At 35.4% G+C, this 17,324-nt stretch overlaps 1 protein-coding gene and 1 long non-coding RNA gene across 5 annotated transcripts in view; one reads left to right on the top strand and one right to left on the bottom strand.

Annotated features, from left to right (window-relative positions):
- Positions 1-17,324, top strand: part of NBAS (NBAS subunit of NRZ tethering complex) — a 188,347-nt gene that overhangs the window by 123,877 nt on the left and 47,146 nt on the right. For all 4 annotated transcript variants that reach the window (XM_066994950.1, XM_048071263.2, XM_013172651.3 and 1 more), the window contains 2 exons: positions 7,430-7,519; positions 10,580-10,775. In XM_066994950.1, coding sequence (XP_066851051.1) covers positions 7,430-7,519; positions 10,580-10,775 — 286 coding nt within the window. The remainder of the gene's footprint in view (positions 1-7,429; positions 7,520-10,579; positions 10,776-17,324) is intronic.
- Positions 4,144-10,160, bottom strand: LOC125183625 (uncharacterized). The gene is made up of 4 exons (XR_007165946.2): positions 9,363-10,160; positions 7,915-8,045; positions 6,013-6,152; positions 4,144-4,283 (listed from the first exon to the last, which is right to left on the bottom strand). It is a non-coding gene; the product is annotated as an uncharacterized lncRNA (long non-coding RNA).

The raw sequence follows: 17,324 nt of genomic DNA, 5'->3' as shown, positions 1-17,324 counted from the left end.
ATGGTGACTACAAAATTCTTTTGGCACATAACGTGAGACTTAAGTTAGTATGTCTTTTGATGTTCAACCTTTGTCCTACCACAGTGTAAGGCACTATCCTAAGGATAGGTTATTTGTTAGGACAGTGAAGTAATAGGGAATGTGGTTTGCGGGCTCAAACGACAATCTACAAGGTGAGTGTACATTGATAACAGTTTGTTAGGATTGAATAAGCCTGTGAAGATGCCCTTATTCTTTAGCAAGGTTTAGGGTATTTGAAAGTCCCTGAATTTTTGTAGCCACTTAGGAACAACCTGTCGTTTTTCCTGTCAAGGAGTTAGCAGCGTTCAGCCCTATGACTTAACGTGACTGAATCAGAGTGTCTTTCTGGATGTTTTCTGACATAATTTAACCAAAGAGTATGTTCAGTCTCCATTGCTGTTGGACTAGAGCTGAGATGTGAAATTCTGAAGGAAGCAAACAGAGAATGAAGTTCTAGGGTTTTACATCTATATCATTATTCATGTTGCCAGGAAAAAAATAGAGCACAAGTGTTTTTTTTTTTTTTTTGTGTGTGTGTGTGAGGTGGTGTTTTTTGTTTTTTCATCATTGTTGACAGAATACCAATCAGCTCTTAAAAATCTTTTTTTTGGTTATGTTCTTTCTCCTTCAGAGCAACATAAAAATACTCACTCTCTGTGTGTTTTTTTTTTTTGTTCTTCTGTAGTCCAGTGACAGTAATTCATCAGGGATTTTTATTTGTAGGCGCTGTCTTGGATTTGATGTTGCAGAGTGCTACCTCTGCCTGGCTGTGTCTTTGATGTACTGAATATTCTAAGTGAAAGACCACTGTATTGATGACCTAATGTAATCAGTGGAAAACTTTTTTTTTTTTTTTGAGGGGGAGTAGGGGTGGGGGATAGGGGAGAAGGTAATTTTATATCATAAGTGACCAGTTATTTCTCACTTTACTATTTATCTAGAACTCTCTTCTGAAATATTTCTGTTCCAAAGAGATGTATGCAACACAGACTAAAGAGCATTCAACTGTTAGATGGCTGTTAAACTCTATCGCTTTTAAGACCAGCTTTTGCAATTTGATTTTTTTTTGCATGTGGAAAAATGCATGTGGAAAAATTACACGTGGGTAGGATGATCTGAATGCACATACCAGAAACAAATATAGCATGGGAAATAATCTATAGCTCTACCTATTTTTTTCCTTAGTGATTATGTGTATAATCAGATTGAAGAGCCACAGATAAAAAGAAGGCAGCCCGTCAAAGCATTTGCAGCCCTCTTTGACAGAAAATGAATGTCTCCTCTCACCCAGTTTGAGTGTTCATAGCATCCTCAGTGATGGTAGAGTTTTCTACATAGCAACATCAGTAGCGTTGTCTTTCTTGTCTGGACATGTCCATTTGGTGAGGAATAATTTGGCTTTAGATAATCAAGGTCCTGATGTTCCTGTCTGGAATAATACATCTGGACTGTGTGATACATCTGGATATAAAGTCTATTTAATTCAACTGTAGTGATTCTCATTGATATGCAGACTAGGATGGACCTCTTGAATTTCTCCTTTTTACTCTTCTCAGTACTAACGTATTTGCTTTTTATATGCATTGCAAAGCTGGAATGTCTGAAAATTTATTTAGTAAAGTTTTTGCATATAGACCACAACCGATAACTCCTAATCAGTACTTAAAGAATGGAAAACCATTAAACCATTAAAGAATGGAAAACGTATCCCTCCAGTGGAAAAAAATGGAAAGGCAGAGGAATTACTTGGAGGCCTCAGAAGAACTCAAAAATTCACAACTTTCCTCTGGTGTGTGATGTGCATTCTTTTGACAAGTATTCTTCTTTATAAATACAAACTGATGTTAAAAAAAAAAAAATGTTATAAAACAAGATGCCCCAGTTAATTTACTTTTCTCTGTGCAACAGGATGAGAGGAAAGTCATGTGGTAGGTAGTAATCATATAATGAAGTATGGAAAGTTTGCCTACTGCAGTGGTAAAAAGCATAAGGTAAAATCCAATGTAGAATAAAAATACTTGAAATAATATCATCCCTCTTATGAAATTCAGCAAGGTGATAATATTATAAGGTAGAGTCTCTTTAAATATAGCGAGCATTTAAAAGAAAGGTTGTGACTTATCTCTTAAGGCTGCTGGCTTTGATGCCGTTGCTGTGAATGAAATTGGATGCATCTCTATCCTATGCTCAGATATTAGCTTTCTAGCTAGACCATAACACAAATCAAAACGCATTAACCACAACATTTTTGTGCAACACTTTAACTTCAGGGTTCATGGGCAAAAAGATATGTTTAAAGAAAAAGTCTTGCCTGTGAACCTGGAAAGCTGAATTATTCTTCAGTAATTGTAACATTTCAAGGGAAAACTCTTCTTTTTTTTTTTTTTCCTGAGCTTTGATATGTTATACAGTGCAGTTATTTTATGTAGTAGTTTTACAAGAAATTCCTTCGACAATTAACATTCAGAGTGGTGCTTGTAGGGTTATAACACTGAACTGGAGTTTCCCTGGATTTTCCGTAGCTATGGTGACAGGGAATGTAATTAAAGTACTGTGACCATAAATGAAGTAGGCCTGTGTGGATGTGAAAAAATGTGGTAGTGCCTGTAATTTACCTGAAACTTAAGCAGAGACACACCACTTCTCTGACTGAAAATATGCATCCTTCCTTCCAGTTTCATAACTACAACCCCCCTTCAAACACAGTGAAATATCTTCTGTTATTAAAGTATTGACTGACTACTGCAGAAGATTCTTCAAGAAAATGTTGCCTTTGTGAAAGATTAAATTACTTTTTGTCTTCGTGCTGGGTTCTGCACCTGGGATGGAGTAATGCCAGACATGGGTACAGACTGGAGGAGAGCTCAGCAGAAGGGGATCTGGGGGTGCTGGTCAGCAGGAGGCTCAACAGGAGCCAGTGGTGTGCCCTGGCAGCCAAGAGGGCAAGCTGCATTTTGGGCTGCATCAAACACCATCACAGCCAGCCGGTCAAAAGAGGTGATTCTCCTCCTGTGTTTAGCGTTGGTGCAGCCTCACCTCATTGCTGTCTGCAGCTTCCTGAGGTGGGGAGGCAGAGAGGGAGGTGCCGGTCACCTCTCCCTGGTAACCAATGATAGGACGTAAGGGAATGGCATAAAGCTGTGCCAGGGGAGGCTTGGGCTGGACATTAGGAGAATTTCTTTACCATGAGGGTGGTCAAACACTGGAACAGGCTTTCTGGAGAGGTGGCTGATGTCCCATGCCTGTTGGTATTCCAGTGTCATTTGGACAGTGCCCTCAATAGCACACTTAAATTTATGGTTGGCCCTGAAGAGGTCAGGCAGTTGGACTAGATGATACTTGAAGGTCCCTTCCAACTGAACTATTCTATTCTATTCATTTTTCAATAGTGTACAATATTACAGGCTTAACATCTCTCATACCTTCTCAGAAACAGTAACTCTTGTTAAATATAACATAGTTATTTGTCTAACCATGTAATTTCAGACACAGTATTGTCCAGTTCTGTTAACTGCTTTTATCTTCCTTGATTCTGTAATTTTAGTGCACAAAATTTCAAGTAGAAAATCTTGCATTGGTATGTATAAAATCTCTCTAACAAAGCATATCTGAAAACTTTGTATGAGGACTGTATTTTGCACTTTCTTGTTTGCCTATGGAAAAAGCTACTGTCAACAGAAATGAGTTCTTCAAAAGAAATCATGGGATTTGAAGAAGGTTTTGGTAATGCTGGTAGTCTAATTAGACTTATCTAAGATTCAGTTTATTCAATGACCAAGATCACTCATGTTGTGTATTGGAAACTTTCCATGATCCATGACTTTAGGAATGTTCATGGATGATGACGAGAAGTTCTGTATCGTGAGTGAGGATCTTCTACTTAAGAGTCTATGTAGTCAGGGAAGACAGTTTATCTATTGAAGACGTTATGGCCTCCTTCGTTTGAAACTCTTAAATGTCTTATCTTAGGTGCTCAGATGGATTTTGTGTTTCGTGAAATATTTCGTGAAGTATTCAGCAGGCAATGAGCAGGACAGGTTTGGTGGAAATTTTGAATTTGTATTTAATAGACTGAGCACCTAACTTAGGAAGAAAGCAGATTTTTCACCATCTCATCCCATTTGAGCAGGGGTTCTTCGGGGAAATCTAGCAACTTGGTATCTTAAAATTTGATAATAATTCTGACAGAAATGACTGACATTATGGCTTCTTTTCCCCAGCTTGGAATGATAACACCAACAATGTATTACTTGCTTATTTTCCTGATATTTAAAGGAAACACAAAATAGAGAAAAATAAGGCTGGAGAAAGAAAAGGATTATCAAGTATTTATGATGAATAGTATAATTAGGTTAAAAGACTTAGATGGATTTAATTTATTCTCCTTTCAAGCATTCTTTGTACTTTGTTGCATTTGAAGAACTTGATTAAATATGCATCACTTTTTCTGAAACTGAACTGAAATCAAAATAAGCCGTTATCAGTGTAATTACACCAGGCTTATACCTAGGAGTTTTGAGGTCAATGCTGAATCGTATGTTGTTTAAAACATGCATCAAGTAGCGTATAATCTGTATAAAAAATAATCCTTCATTAATTATATTTGATTCTGTTAGTAGCTGTTAATTTTAAATCATTAAGAACAAAACAAACTTGACACAATATTTGTCTCGTGGGCTGTAATCTCTCTTTAGTTTCTGTAACAATTCTTGGGAACTTCTTGGGAAGTACAGGCAATACTAAGCTTTAAAAAAGTGCTAGCTTTAATTTCTTTTACATGCATTTTTAGTATAGATAGCTCTAATTTACTGCTTGAGATTTGCCTCTTTTTCTTTTCTTCTCCTTGCCTCCCTCTCGGTAGAATAGTAACTGTCCGTGGATGACAAACTCTAAACTTTGAGTAAATGTTAATGCATCTATCATACCCAGGATATGGCTTCACAGCTGTATTGTCTGAAACAGAGTGGTTTTGTGTTTTCAGAAATGTCCATCAGCTTTTGTGTATATGTTTCTCTTTACCCACGTTTTTCGAAGTGCTCAGAATCTGGTTGCCGTAGGAGCTACAGACTCTCATGTCTAATTAGAGATTAAGGGCTTTTGTAAAGCAAGTGCTAGGACTGTTCAGAATCAGTCTGCAAAATTGAAGAAACACAGAAGCTAAGGTTTGCTGGTCCATTCATATGAAATTTACATGGGTACATTAAATATAATTTTGAGTAAGTACAACTACTAAGATCTCCATGTCCCGTCCCTATCTGCAGCCTTATTTATGTTCTGTTTCAGATAACTATCATTCTCTTCTTAGTATGTAAGGTTTATAAACATTCCTCTAGTTTTCTTTAGATACGCAATATTCACGTGCTTTATTGATGTCCTTTTATTACAAACTTACTAAAAAAAAAGGAACAAAATAATACAGAAAAGTTTAAAGCTGGCCTTTAGAGAGGACATTAATGAAGTGACTTTATCTCTGGTCACTCTGGGAATATATTGTAAATTTTCTTGGCTTTTTTATTTTAAAACAAATTTGAAACCACCTTTTAATGCATGTAGCTACTTGCAATGAATGGTTACTTTAATACTGCTGTTCCTTCTATAATTTCCACATATGCGCAGTGCTGTGCACACTTGTGCATTTAAATGTAGAAGGTTTTGTTTGTTTCATTTTATGGAGCATTCTGATCTGTTGTGTCTCCTCTGTGGAAAAATACAAACTTTTCTGAGACTGAAATATTTGACATTTTCCCTCTTTGGGAATCTGGAATCCTGGATGTTTCTTTACTATAAACTATAATCTGATTACTTCCAAATATTCTGAAGATGTCTTTAAAAATATATGGATTTGAACTTAACATTTCTAAAATTTTCTGAACTACCATGTGACAGTATTGGTATTAACAATAGTACTTCTGTGATAATCCCATCCAAGTAACAATATTTTTTGAGAAAAAGACTGGTGTTAAGAGCTTTGTAGTCTTACTTCATACTTACGAGTGTGTTATAATAACACAAAACGAGTGGTAAGGTAAAATGAGGTTTAGATTTCATCGTGCAACAAATTATCTGGTATCTGTTCTGAATGGAGTCACGTGTTTTTTAATCTAGTGCTGTTCGCTGAAGTGCTTGGTCATCTGTTAAGTTTAAAAACAAGTATTAAATGCAGGAAGACATTAAAGGTTTTAAGAATTAAGTTTGTATGCCATACAGTATAATCATTTCTAGGCAAAATATTTACCTTTCTGAAATAATAAATGAGAAAACTAAAAACTCATAACTCTTGACACAAAATCTGTGAAGTACTGCAGGTTTTTTTACCCATTACAGTCAGCTACAGAGTATATTTTTGCTTTAAACAACAATCAACAGACTTTGGACTTTTTTTTTTAAGAGATATAGTAAGAGGCTGACATTTTTAGTAGCAGGATAGCTTTGATATGCTGATGAACAGTAGAGAAAATACACCTTATCTCTGGGTTTTTGAGTCATCCTTAGTAAACTGACTTTGGAACTATTTGCTTGCCTTTCTCCACTTCAATGCAGCATTGACAAGCTCTTAAAATAGGCAAAACTGTTGTTTTTCTAGTTCAGTACAGTCATCATTGCTACTGAAGTGAAGCATGAAGAGACACTGTAATTTATTGGCATGCCAGTGTAAAATCTCTTCCTCTCTCAGCACTGAGTTGGATCTCAAATTTGTTTCCCTGAAAATGTTAGCAGAAAAAAAATCACTTCCATTGCATTAGTAGTGAAGCTACATTCTCCTATCAGGATGATTTTTTACAATACTTATTTTCACCATGGAAGAACATTATAGAGTAACTGGAACATCTGATGGGCAGTATGATTCACGCTCTTCTATTCCTACCCATGTGCAATAAGCTAGCCATGGAGCAGCATCCTATTCTTCCCCTTTCCCACACACTGTTCTCGACCACGCATTCTCTCCTTTTTCCTTTTGTTGCTTCTGATAAGCATGAATCAGCAGAAAGGATTCTTTTGACATCAGGTTACAATCAAGTTGGTTTGTTTAAACCAATAATGGTACAGTAAGAGGTTATTTGGAAAGAAAAGATTTTGATGCTTGTGTGTAACCTGTCATTTGTTTACTTATTATTGATGAGATCTTTAAGACAGTAAGTGTGTGTTTTGCTAGGCTAATTTGTGTTAGAAATGTTAAATTTTAACTCTGTTTTCTTTCCAGTTTCACTGATGTCTTTTAGTATTTGTCTTTCCCACTTTTCTCTTGTTACTCCCTGCATTGCTTTGGCACAAAAATAAGGGTACTAATCAAGCAGGGAAAGTAGAAAACTTCCATAATTGCTGAACAATTTATATGTATCCTACAGTTGTACAGATTTAGATCCAATGTTAGGGACTTTTTATGGTGAATTTTGTCTTATTTTAACAGAACAAATGGCAGTTCTTCTATGTCAGTGAAAGATCCACTTGGAATCCTAGAAGGCATCGTTTCTGCAGTGCATGCAAGTGTTGAAAAAGGGTAAGAACTTACTGTACGGATTCTTTGGTTAGGCTTTGAAAGATACTTCTCGTGAAAGCCTTGAAGGTACAATACCGAATATGGATCTTTTTTTTTTTTTTCATGAGTGTATATAATGTGTTTGCACTTTATTTCCTAGGGTTTTATTTGGAACAGGCTATCACAAGGTTCAAAACCTGAGGCCTGACAGAAGCTTTTACTTGATCATTTGGAAGAAAGCAACTCTCTGAACATAAAAATTACATAACTATGTATTATGATGATTTGAGGAAAAGATATTTCTGCTCTGACTATACTAGAAGTAGAGTACTTAGTTGTTTTTGTTTCAGTTTATTATATACCTTGCAAATAACATTGACTCACTTTAAATATCTGAATTTAGATATCAAACTTACCAATATTTGTAGCGTATAGTTCAGAAATAATTTCATAAATGCTCATCCTTATTTTTAAATTCTCTTTTATGGATGCCCTTATTTCAGTTCATATAAAGGTCTGTCTTACTGATGTACTTTCCATTGCATTTCTGTAAAAGGCAAGGAAGAAAAAAAAATCAACTTCCTTTCCAGCTGTACAAACTAAGAACTTGTATATAATAATAATAATTAAAAAAATAAATCTCCATGCTCTCTAGTAGCCAACAAAAGCAATTAAATTATAGTGTGGAGGTTCCTTCACTGGCATTATATAGGCATGGGATGCTGAAGTAGATTAATGTCAAAATCTACAATAAATCTCATTTACAGTATTATAAGGTAGAATGGGAGAATCGGTAATATTTTATTCCAAGGTGCACTTGCTGGAGTCTTTAGATGTGTACTTCATCAACACGTAACTGTTAAAACAATAACCTGGAGCGAAAATCAATGTGATCACAAGTTGTTTACATTCTGTTTTAAGTTGTTCTTACTTATCTTAAACTTCAGCTATTCAACTTACAAAATATAAATCTTCCCCTAAGGAAAACATGTATAAGTATCAGGTGTGAGGTCTGCAAAACTCTAGAAATATTCAAACAGTTCCTCTTAATTTACAGTTTGGATTTTAACTTCTAATTTACAGTTTGAATGCCACCTGTTTAGCTGAGGCATGTCTAATTTAGCTGAAGTTCTGCACTGAACAACATAATTCAGACAATATAAAAACTAAATAAAATTGAAATCCTTGCAATCTGAAAATCTAAGCTGTCAATGTTTATTATTTCAGAGCTGCAAGACAGGTTAAATTGGTATTTTCTGTCTGATATTACTTTCCCATCTGTCTTGTTAAGACAAATAAGAGAACATTAGTTATAAATCACACTCCACCTGGAACCACTTTCTTGATTTCAAATAAATAAATAAATAAATAAGCTTTACTTTGAAATACTACTGAAAAAATATCAGAATTGCATTTACTGATTTGTTACATGGTAGTTTAGAGCCAGTAAAGTACAGAACACGTTATTCTGTCTGCAACTAGCTGGTTGGTTGAGTTCATGGTAATCTGTATGCTTTAAATACTCTCACATGGTTAGGATGTGTTCAGTATAATACACTTTTTAAAATTAAAAATTCTATTAATAGCTTTTTTATTTCTCAAAGTCAGGAAAATAACAGAAATTATTATTTTTTCTTTTAACACTTTTTCTTACCTTCTAGGAGTTATGGCATTTTGTAATCATTATCATGTTAGGACATAAAGTAATCCACTTTGCTAAAGATGATGATATAGGAAAATAAACAAGAAATAGCTAGACCCACAGGAGACTCTAATTTGTGTATATGGAAAGTAAAAAAGGGATATGTAAGAAAAGAAAGAATACAGGGCAATTTGAGCATTGGATACAAAAAAAAAGTCATACCTGAAAAGCAAGCAGTCAGGCTGGTTTTACATAAGGTCAGATGGTGTGCAGGTATAGACACTGATCAGGACCAGTCACAATAAAACAGCTTTTATTTTTAAATGCTTGTTGTGGTTTAACCCGGCTGGCAGCTAAACACCACACAGCCGTTTGCTCACCCTCCCCCCTCCCTCTCTGGGATGGGGGAGAGAAACGGGAAAGTGAAGCCGGTGAGTTGAGATAAAGACAGGTTATTAAGACAGGAATATAATAATAACAATAATAATAATAGTGATAATGATAATACTATTAATAATAATAATGTGTAAGAAACAAGTGATGCACAATGCAATTGCTCACCGCCCGTTGACCGATGCCCAGCCTATCCCCGAGCAGCCGGCCCCCCCCACCCCGGCCAGCCACCCCTATATATTGTTCATCATGATGCCATATGCTATGGAATACCCCTTTGGCCAGTTTGGGTCAGCTGTCCTGGGTCTGTCCCCTCCCAGCTCCTGCTGCACCCCCAGCCTGCTCGCTGGCAGGACAGAGTGAGAAGCCGAAAAGTCCTTGGCCTGGTGTAAACACTGCTCTGCAACAATTAAAACATCAGCATGTTATCAGCGCTCTTCTCATCCTAATCCAAACCATAGCACCCTACCAGCTACTAGGAGGAAAATTAACTCTGTCCTAACTGGAACCAGGACAATGCTGAAATTTGGCATTATTGTTATAAAATTGGCAGTCAAGGTAGTGTAGGAGACAATACGTTACTGTTTGGATAGATGGAGTTCTATGGTCTTTACGTAGTTACTTGATTTTTTTTTTTTTTTTTTTTTTTTTTTTAAGATTCCTATACCACTTAGTTTCAGGCACCTGGTTTACGAGGGCTGGTTTCTATTCTGTCTCACGAAGGTGAGCTCTTCGAGAGATAGTGTCCTGCTTCTATGGAGGCATCTGTAGGGCATGATCATACTGCTCATGGTGTTCTCTGTATTTCATATAGAACATATGCCTATTCATAATTCATAAATATATTTCATATTTCATTTTGAGGGATCTCACTTTTGCACAAGTTCATCTGGGTTCTAATTCTGTGTAACACAAGAATGGTTTATGAGTCTTCTGATGAATTCTTTTATATATTGAATGCAGTTGTTAATAACTGTGAAAATACATGTAGGTAATATTTTGATTAGGATTACCAAAGTGTTTAACACAGTATTGTTTAATTACAGGGAGAAAGTAGTTTCTTCAGATGACCTCCTGGAGTGGTTGAGACCTTTCTGTGGTGATGACTCTTTACCAGTGAAACCTCGCATCAGAGTATTGCAAATACTGGAGCAAGCTTTCCATCTCAGTGATGAGGATAGCAAGCTGCTTGTGTACTTCAGGACACAAGCTGTTCTCAGAGCGTGCTGGCTTGAAACAAAGGTATTAAAACTGACTGCTGTAAATAATAGCATGAGACTGTTCTTACACAGGGATTATATGTTGAAATGTGAGTTTGTAGTACGTGGTTGGGATGTCAGTATGAGAACTAATTCTACCTTCCTTTTGAATCAGGTTTCTAATAAATAGCGATTCTTTGAAAAACAGAGTAGTTAATAGAGCCCTCAGCTTTTGTTTGGGATCAGAGGTACATAATACCAAGCTTGATCAAACACTAATGATTTTTCTCTATGGCATGCATTAAATTTTTCAATTTTTAATATTATCATAGAATCTTTTAGGTTGGAAAAGACCTCTAAGATCAAGTCTAACCATTAACCTAGCGCTGCAAAGTCTACCACTAAAACCATGTCCCTAAGCGCCATATTTGCATATTCTTTTTTTTCAGACAATTTTGACACTTTTACTTTCCTTTTTATCTGTTATGACATTATAGTCAGAATTAGAGTGAGAATTACTGGCTGCTGTTTCTTTTTTTCTGGGCTCTTTATGTACTATTCTATGAATGTGTAGTCAGAACATTAGGGACATGCTCAGCTGGAAAGAGTCAATCTTTAGGGAATGCATTTGGTCATAGAGGCTGCTATTGTTTCTTTTAGGAGGTAGAGCACCTAAGGCAGTAGTTTCTTAAAAAAGCTCATACCTTAACCTGTCCAAGTGAGAATTTTAAGTCTTCTTCAGTGTGAAGTCAGGAAAAATAAGGTAAATCATTGTTGAAAAAAGTTGTTCTAATCTGTTTATTATTTGTTCCTCACTCAGAGTGGCAGAGCGCTTCTAGTCCAAACTTCCTATTCTAAGTCAGATTCATTTTCATTCTGAATTAAAAGGCTAGAAAATGCCAAGCTTTGATTTTCTTAAGCATATGTAAAACTTAATCTAAGACTAGGAAGGATCTTACAGTGAAAGTTTTCATAAATGAAACTGCTTGAGTTTATGAAGTAGAACATGGAAATATTAATGAATAACCAAAAAAAAATAAACACTTCTTGTATGCATGAAATTTTTTAAAATGCTACATTTCACGACTCATTTTAGTGAAAGGATTAATATGAAAGCACGTATTACTACAGAGGTTCTACATTTAATCTTCTAGGTACAATGAAAATATACAAAATGCTTATCGGGAAGAAATATTCTTGTCTTTGAAGCTTGTGCTATTTTGAAATAATAAGAGTATCATTTGCTGCACATAGAATTATTACAAATCAGTTAATTTTCATCAGTTTTCTGAATGATTTTTCTATGATTCTATCAATGCCTTTCCCCTTCTATCTCCAATGTTAAAACCTAGTGGAGCTATAATATTTTTAATACTTCCAAAAAATCTTTGCACAAAAGCATTTTATGTTCATTTAAAACAAAAGCACTATCTCAATTTTTACGTGCTATACTAAGACCATCCAAGGGAATAATCACCATAATAATCTTAAAGAAAATGCTTATCCCTTGGCTCCTTTAGAAATTACTTTTTCTCTTGCATTCACAATAATATCAGCACTTAACTCCACAACAGCTCTTTGGATGTCTGTGATTGGTTTCTTCATCCTCAGTTTCTTTTGTTGTTAATATACAGTGTCCTGTGTCAAAATTTCTGTTGCCTGCAACCCCCTTTCCTAGTCAAAAGCCTTTCAAATCCAAAATGTTCAACTAGGATATGTTTTAATAAATAAATAAGCAGATAGATAGATAGCCTTCAGACATATCTGTAGAAGAAAAAAATCACCTGTATGTGATGGAAACCTTGTGAGACTCATTACACTTGTTTGAGAATCATGTAAGATGTAAGATGACTTATTTTTTCCCATAATCTGATAAGTCAAAAATGTGTATAACTGTATAACACAAAGCTTGCATCTGTTTGTTTTTGTTTTGTGATGTTTTAGGAATTACTCAAATGCATTGCATATGCTGACTGACATGTAGCTCACTGCCCTCCAGGACCCCCAAGGCCCTCCCAGCAGTGCTGCTTCCATGCTTGTGCTGCATGGGATGGTGCTGTCCCAAGTGCAAGACTTCACATGTATCTTTGCTAAATAGTGCAATTCTTGTGGACCCAATTTTCCAGCCTGCTTAGGTCTCTCCATATTATACGTCAGTAATTTCTAGTTTTTGAAGTGGTGGATTTTCAGAGTATTTCTACTTTTGAGCAGAAAAACACACCTGGTTTTGGTGAAGGAAGCAGCGTGCTGATAATAAGCAGCACCCTGTTAGCTCACAACAAAGAGCAGTTGATCACTTCAACTTCTTTACCTGATAAGTAAGCAAGTATTGCAAGAAGCCACGTAGTAAAAACTGTAACTACTGTGCTAGGTAAGCTCAAACCTTTCAGAGCTAATTATATAAAAATGTGCCATACAATGCTGTAATATAAAATTCTTTGTATATAGTATTTAGCTAAGTTCAGAAATGTTTTTTATAGTGACAGTTACGCTTATACATACTTATGTAAAAATAATTCTTTTTTCACCCCAGTTCCTGCTACAGAGTGCAATCATAAGAGTCCTGTTGGAACACACCTAAAAATAATTCTCATTTTCTTGTCAGTTCAAGCTAAATTTGATGGATGGGAACCCTTTGTTTTGAGTGAATATCTTGTGCTAGATAACTAATGAGTGATTTAAACAGAACAGTCATATTAGTTTCTCTGTTAGGTACCAGTAATTGAAGTTCAGAGCTCTTCACTAATGTCCAAGTAAAAAAAAAAAAGTGATTAACTAAACTTTTTTTTTTATCTTCTAGTCAGCTGATGTCAAACACTAGTCTAGAAGATGGTGTTAGAAAGGGGAAATGATGACCTTATTTGATTGAATTTGTTCATTCTGTGAATTAACAAACGTGAGACAGAATAATAAGACAGTACATTGCAAGCTGTTTTCTCTGTATTTTTGCTAGATGCATTTCAAAATCCTTCATGATACGAGTAAAACAGTAACACTGCATAATTCAGTAGCTGAATGACTACTGAGAGAGATTTGAATCCCAGGTTTTGGGAAAGCATTAATTAAGTTTCTCATACACAGGTGAGTGCTTCTAGTGTGAGGATATAAAAGCACCCATGTGAAGGGGAAGTTGAAGCATGGTTTAAGAGTTCTGTCAAATTGCTGGGTAAATGCAATTTGACCTGTGGTAAACCAGGGTCAAAAGTAGACATACAGAATTACATCTTTCAGAAATGTGCTCAGAGTCCTATGTCATCTGTCTGTTTTGTCTGTTAGGTATCCATTTCTCTAACATCACTACACCTTTGTTAATGTGGTCATCTTTTCTCATCCAGCAAAGCAGTAAAACCCTTTGTCACATTCTGAAGAAAAAAAAAAAAAAGTAGGTCAGGGGAACAACTGAATGCTATTTTTAGCTAGAGGGATATATTTAAAAGTTTTATTAATGAAGTTTAAGTTGTAAATATTTCAAAAATGGGTTCATGATCTTGCTCTTCCTGACCGTTCTATCTGTGCTCGCTTGGCATTTTTGGCATGCTTCTAGAAGATCCCTCTTTTCCTCTACCATTTCTTCATACAGAAAGGGACACCAAATATTGTGAAGGTTGTATGTGAATTCTTATTGAGTAAAGATAAGTTTAGTGATATTGTGGTGTTCAATTACCAGAAAATGTGTGAAAGCCACCCTCAGAGTGTCTGCTAATCCTCTTAGTCAGGCTTTGCATACATCAAAGGGAGACTTAATATTTAATTATGCTGTAGGTGCTGTAAGTAGTGGTCCAACAAATCAATGTGCTGCTGGGAAACAGGCCAGCTCTTACAAAATTAAAAATGTACTTTATGGAAGCAGCTACCTATCAAACGGTCAGAAACACAGCAATTTCCAGTTCTCTAATGATTAGTTAACAAAATTAAAAATTCAGAGGTCCTCATTTTTCAAAGGCTTGAGAGTCTTTAATTCACATTCCAGTAGCATCCTATCCTACTGGAAGGAGGAGGCATGTGTTGTTTTAATACCCTTGATGAATTTTATCTGAGTTCTTCAGGTTCTGTAATTTTCTAGTTAAGTGGTGCATGAAAAATATGGGTCAAAATACTGACTTTTTTTGTACATTAAAAAAGTCTTGGGTGGGAGGTGAGAAAAATGTGGTTTAGAATGTTCATATCAAAGTTTAGCTTTTATCCATCTAAGATGAGAAATGCATTTGTTTTCATATCACGTGTAAAACTCTAGTCTGTAATGACTTGCATCAGTGTCTGATATGTAAAATAACACCAAGCAGGTTAGGTGTGTGCATGCTCATTCAGTACAGTGACCAGTTACAGTAACGAGAGGTTTTTTTTCCCCAGGAAGTTGCAGTGGCATTAGCAAAGGTTCTGTAGGTAAACCAAGGGTTAGTTTAAGACAAGAAGTTAGCAATTGTGAAGCTTATATAAGACACATCTTGTCTTTAAAGGATTGTTTAATTATTATGCAAATTGAAAATGTAATTACTATTTGCATACTACTTAAATGCAAATAGCTTTGTCATTTAGAGAAGGTAATCTCATTTAGCCTTTCCCCTCCTATTATGTTTTTTTTTTGTGTGTGTGATCTAGAGGGTACAGAGAGCTGCTGAGGGCTAAACGTTTTTTAAAATTCTTAAGGGATATCTAATACAAATTTGAGATTGTAACTTTAGGACCCTTACTTATTTTATCTGTTATTTTTTAAATTTAACTTTGAAAAATTACTCGATTAATGTGTGTTTGATATGCGCAGCCCCCCCCATTTGCAGTTCCTTCATATAGGCCATTTATGTATGTTGCATGCAAACTGTACGTGTCTCAGCAACCTTTGTAATACCTACATTAACATAATGACTTTCTTAGAACTTGTTTATGGTGTTCAAGTCTCCATTGACTTTTTTGTCCCTCTACCCCAGTGTATGAAAAATATGTTTACATTTTTTTCCATGACTTCATAAAGAAAGGTTTCAATGTGTCACATGATTTTCAGCTTTTACCTATTGCTTGTACTTGTGTCAGCTAGATTGGCGCACAAGTACATGGAAAGCAAAGAGGCAAGAATTCCCAAGTCATTTTGCTGGAGGCATTTATCAGCTTTCTGATAGCAATGATCTGCATTTAGCTTGATCTGGCAAAATACAGGTGAAGGAACAGTATCTGTTTAATCCTCAGCCATTTTTAGTTGTGAAACATGCTTACTTAGAAGAAGGATTTATGGTCCCATCAACTTTGAGATAATTTATTAAGATTATGTTTAGAATTCTAGAGACATTGTTTCTCTACCGGTAATGCATAAAAGTTAGGTTTAAGAAATTAAATGTAAGTTTTAATTAATATTTTAAAACACTAATTTCCATTTCTTGGAGATGCAATTTATCCATATGAAAACATGTAAATTGTATTTTTTTTTCTGGAAACATAAACTGCTGTAGTGTGTATGATTGATTAAATACTTTACGATGCAAATGAAAAATTTTCCATTAACTGCACAAGTAAAATGGATAAGACAAAGTGAAGAGAGAAGCAGTATAGCTTGAGTGAACATGACAGTTTCCAATGCAAGCCTTGGGTAGAACGATACTCCATGGCTACTGCAGTTGCTTTAGAGGAAGATAAATGTGCTCTGGAGTGAATTCATGTGGAATATCGCTTTTTGTAATAGGTCTTTTGTAATGAAGGTATAAATGGGGAATGGTTTAAACAATTGCATATTGTGCTTTTATCACAGCTTTAGAAAAATTAAGATCTCACTAGTGAGATATTCAGAGTTATTATGTTGCAAAGAAATGTATGGGTAAACGATAACACAACCTTAGGTTGTGACTTTCTAAATTTGTGGCATTGGTCATACAGCACTGAGGGCAAGACATACTGGCACTGTAGAAAGATTTTTCTCTTTGTGATTTTGTGTATGTTGTTGTTGCATGTTTTAAAGGACAGTAAAATTCAGAAAATCAGTCTCCTCTGTGTACCTTGCCACTTTTTTTTTCCTGTTGCTTACTTAATCCAAGTAAACAATTCCAGTCCTGTTATCTCACCCCAATTTTTTTCTGTCTGTTTTCCATTCTCACCTCCATCTGAGCCTACTGTGATACGCAGTATACCTCCTGAAATGAGATAATTGGAGAAGGAATGTGATGTCCTTGTGGAAATTAACAGTATGTGCATCCAAACACCTCGACTGCTCTTTTGACATCAGCTGTACATTAACCATAGGTCTCTGAATTTCAGTCAGTGAGGCTCAGGTTCCTCTTTTGACTTGACAAAGCAATTCTCTAAAAGCATCCATTAATTTGTGTAAGCAAAGAAGTCAGAAAATCATCAGAAATTCTACTCTTTACCATTTCGTTCTAAACTGTTTTTTCCATCAAACACTGATGCTATTTTAGAGGTCTGTAAACTCTGTATCATCCAAGGATCCCTTCTCAAGTATTCATTGAATAGTTCTTACTTCTTAGGCATTTCTAGTAGTTCATATTCATTGAAAGAGATTTTTTTCCATAAGAAAAGCAAGTGCTTCATATTTAACGTCTTTTACAGTGTGCATAAACACTAGTCCTTTTAGCTTTTCAGAATGTTAATG

Source organism: Anser cygnoides, chromosome 3, assembly GCF_040182565.1.
Source record: "Anser cygnoides isolate HZ-2024a breed goose chromosome 3, Taihu_goose_T2T_genome, whole genome shotgun sequence".
Lineage (NCBI taxonomy): Eukaryota > Metazoa > Chordata > Aves > Anseriformes > Anatidae > Anser > Anser cygnoides.
Note: the sequence above shows the minus strand (reverse complement) of the source record. Positions and strands in the feature narration are given on the sequence as shown.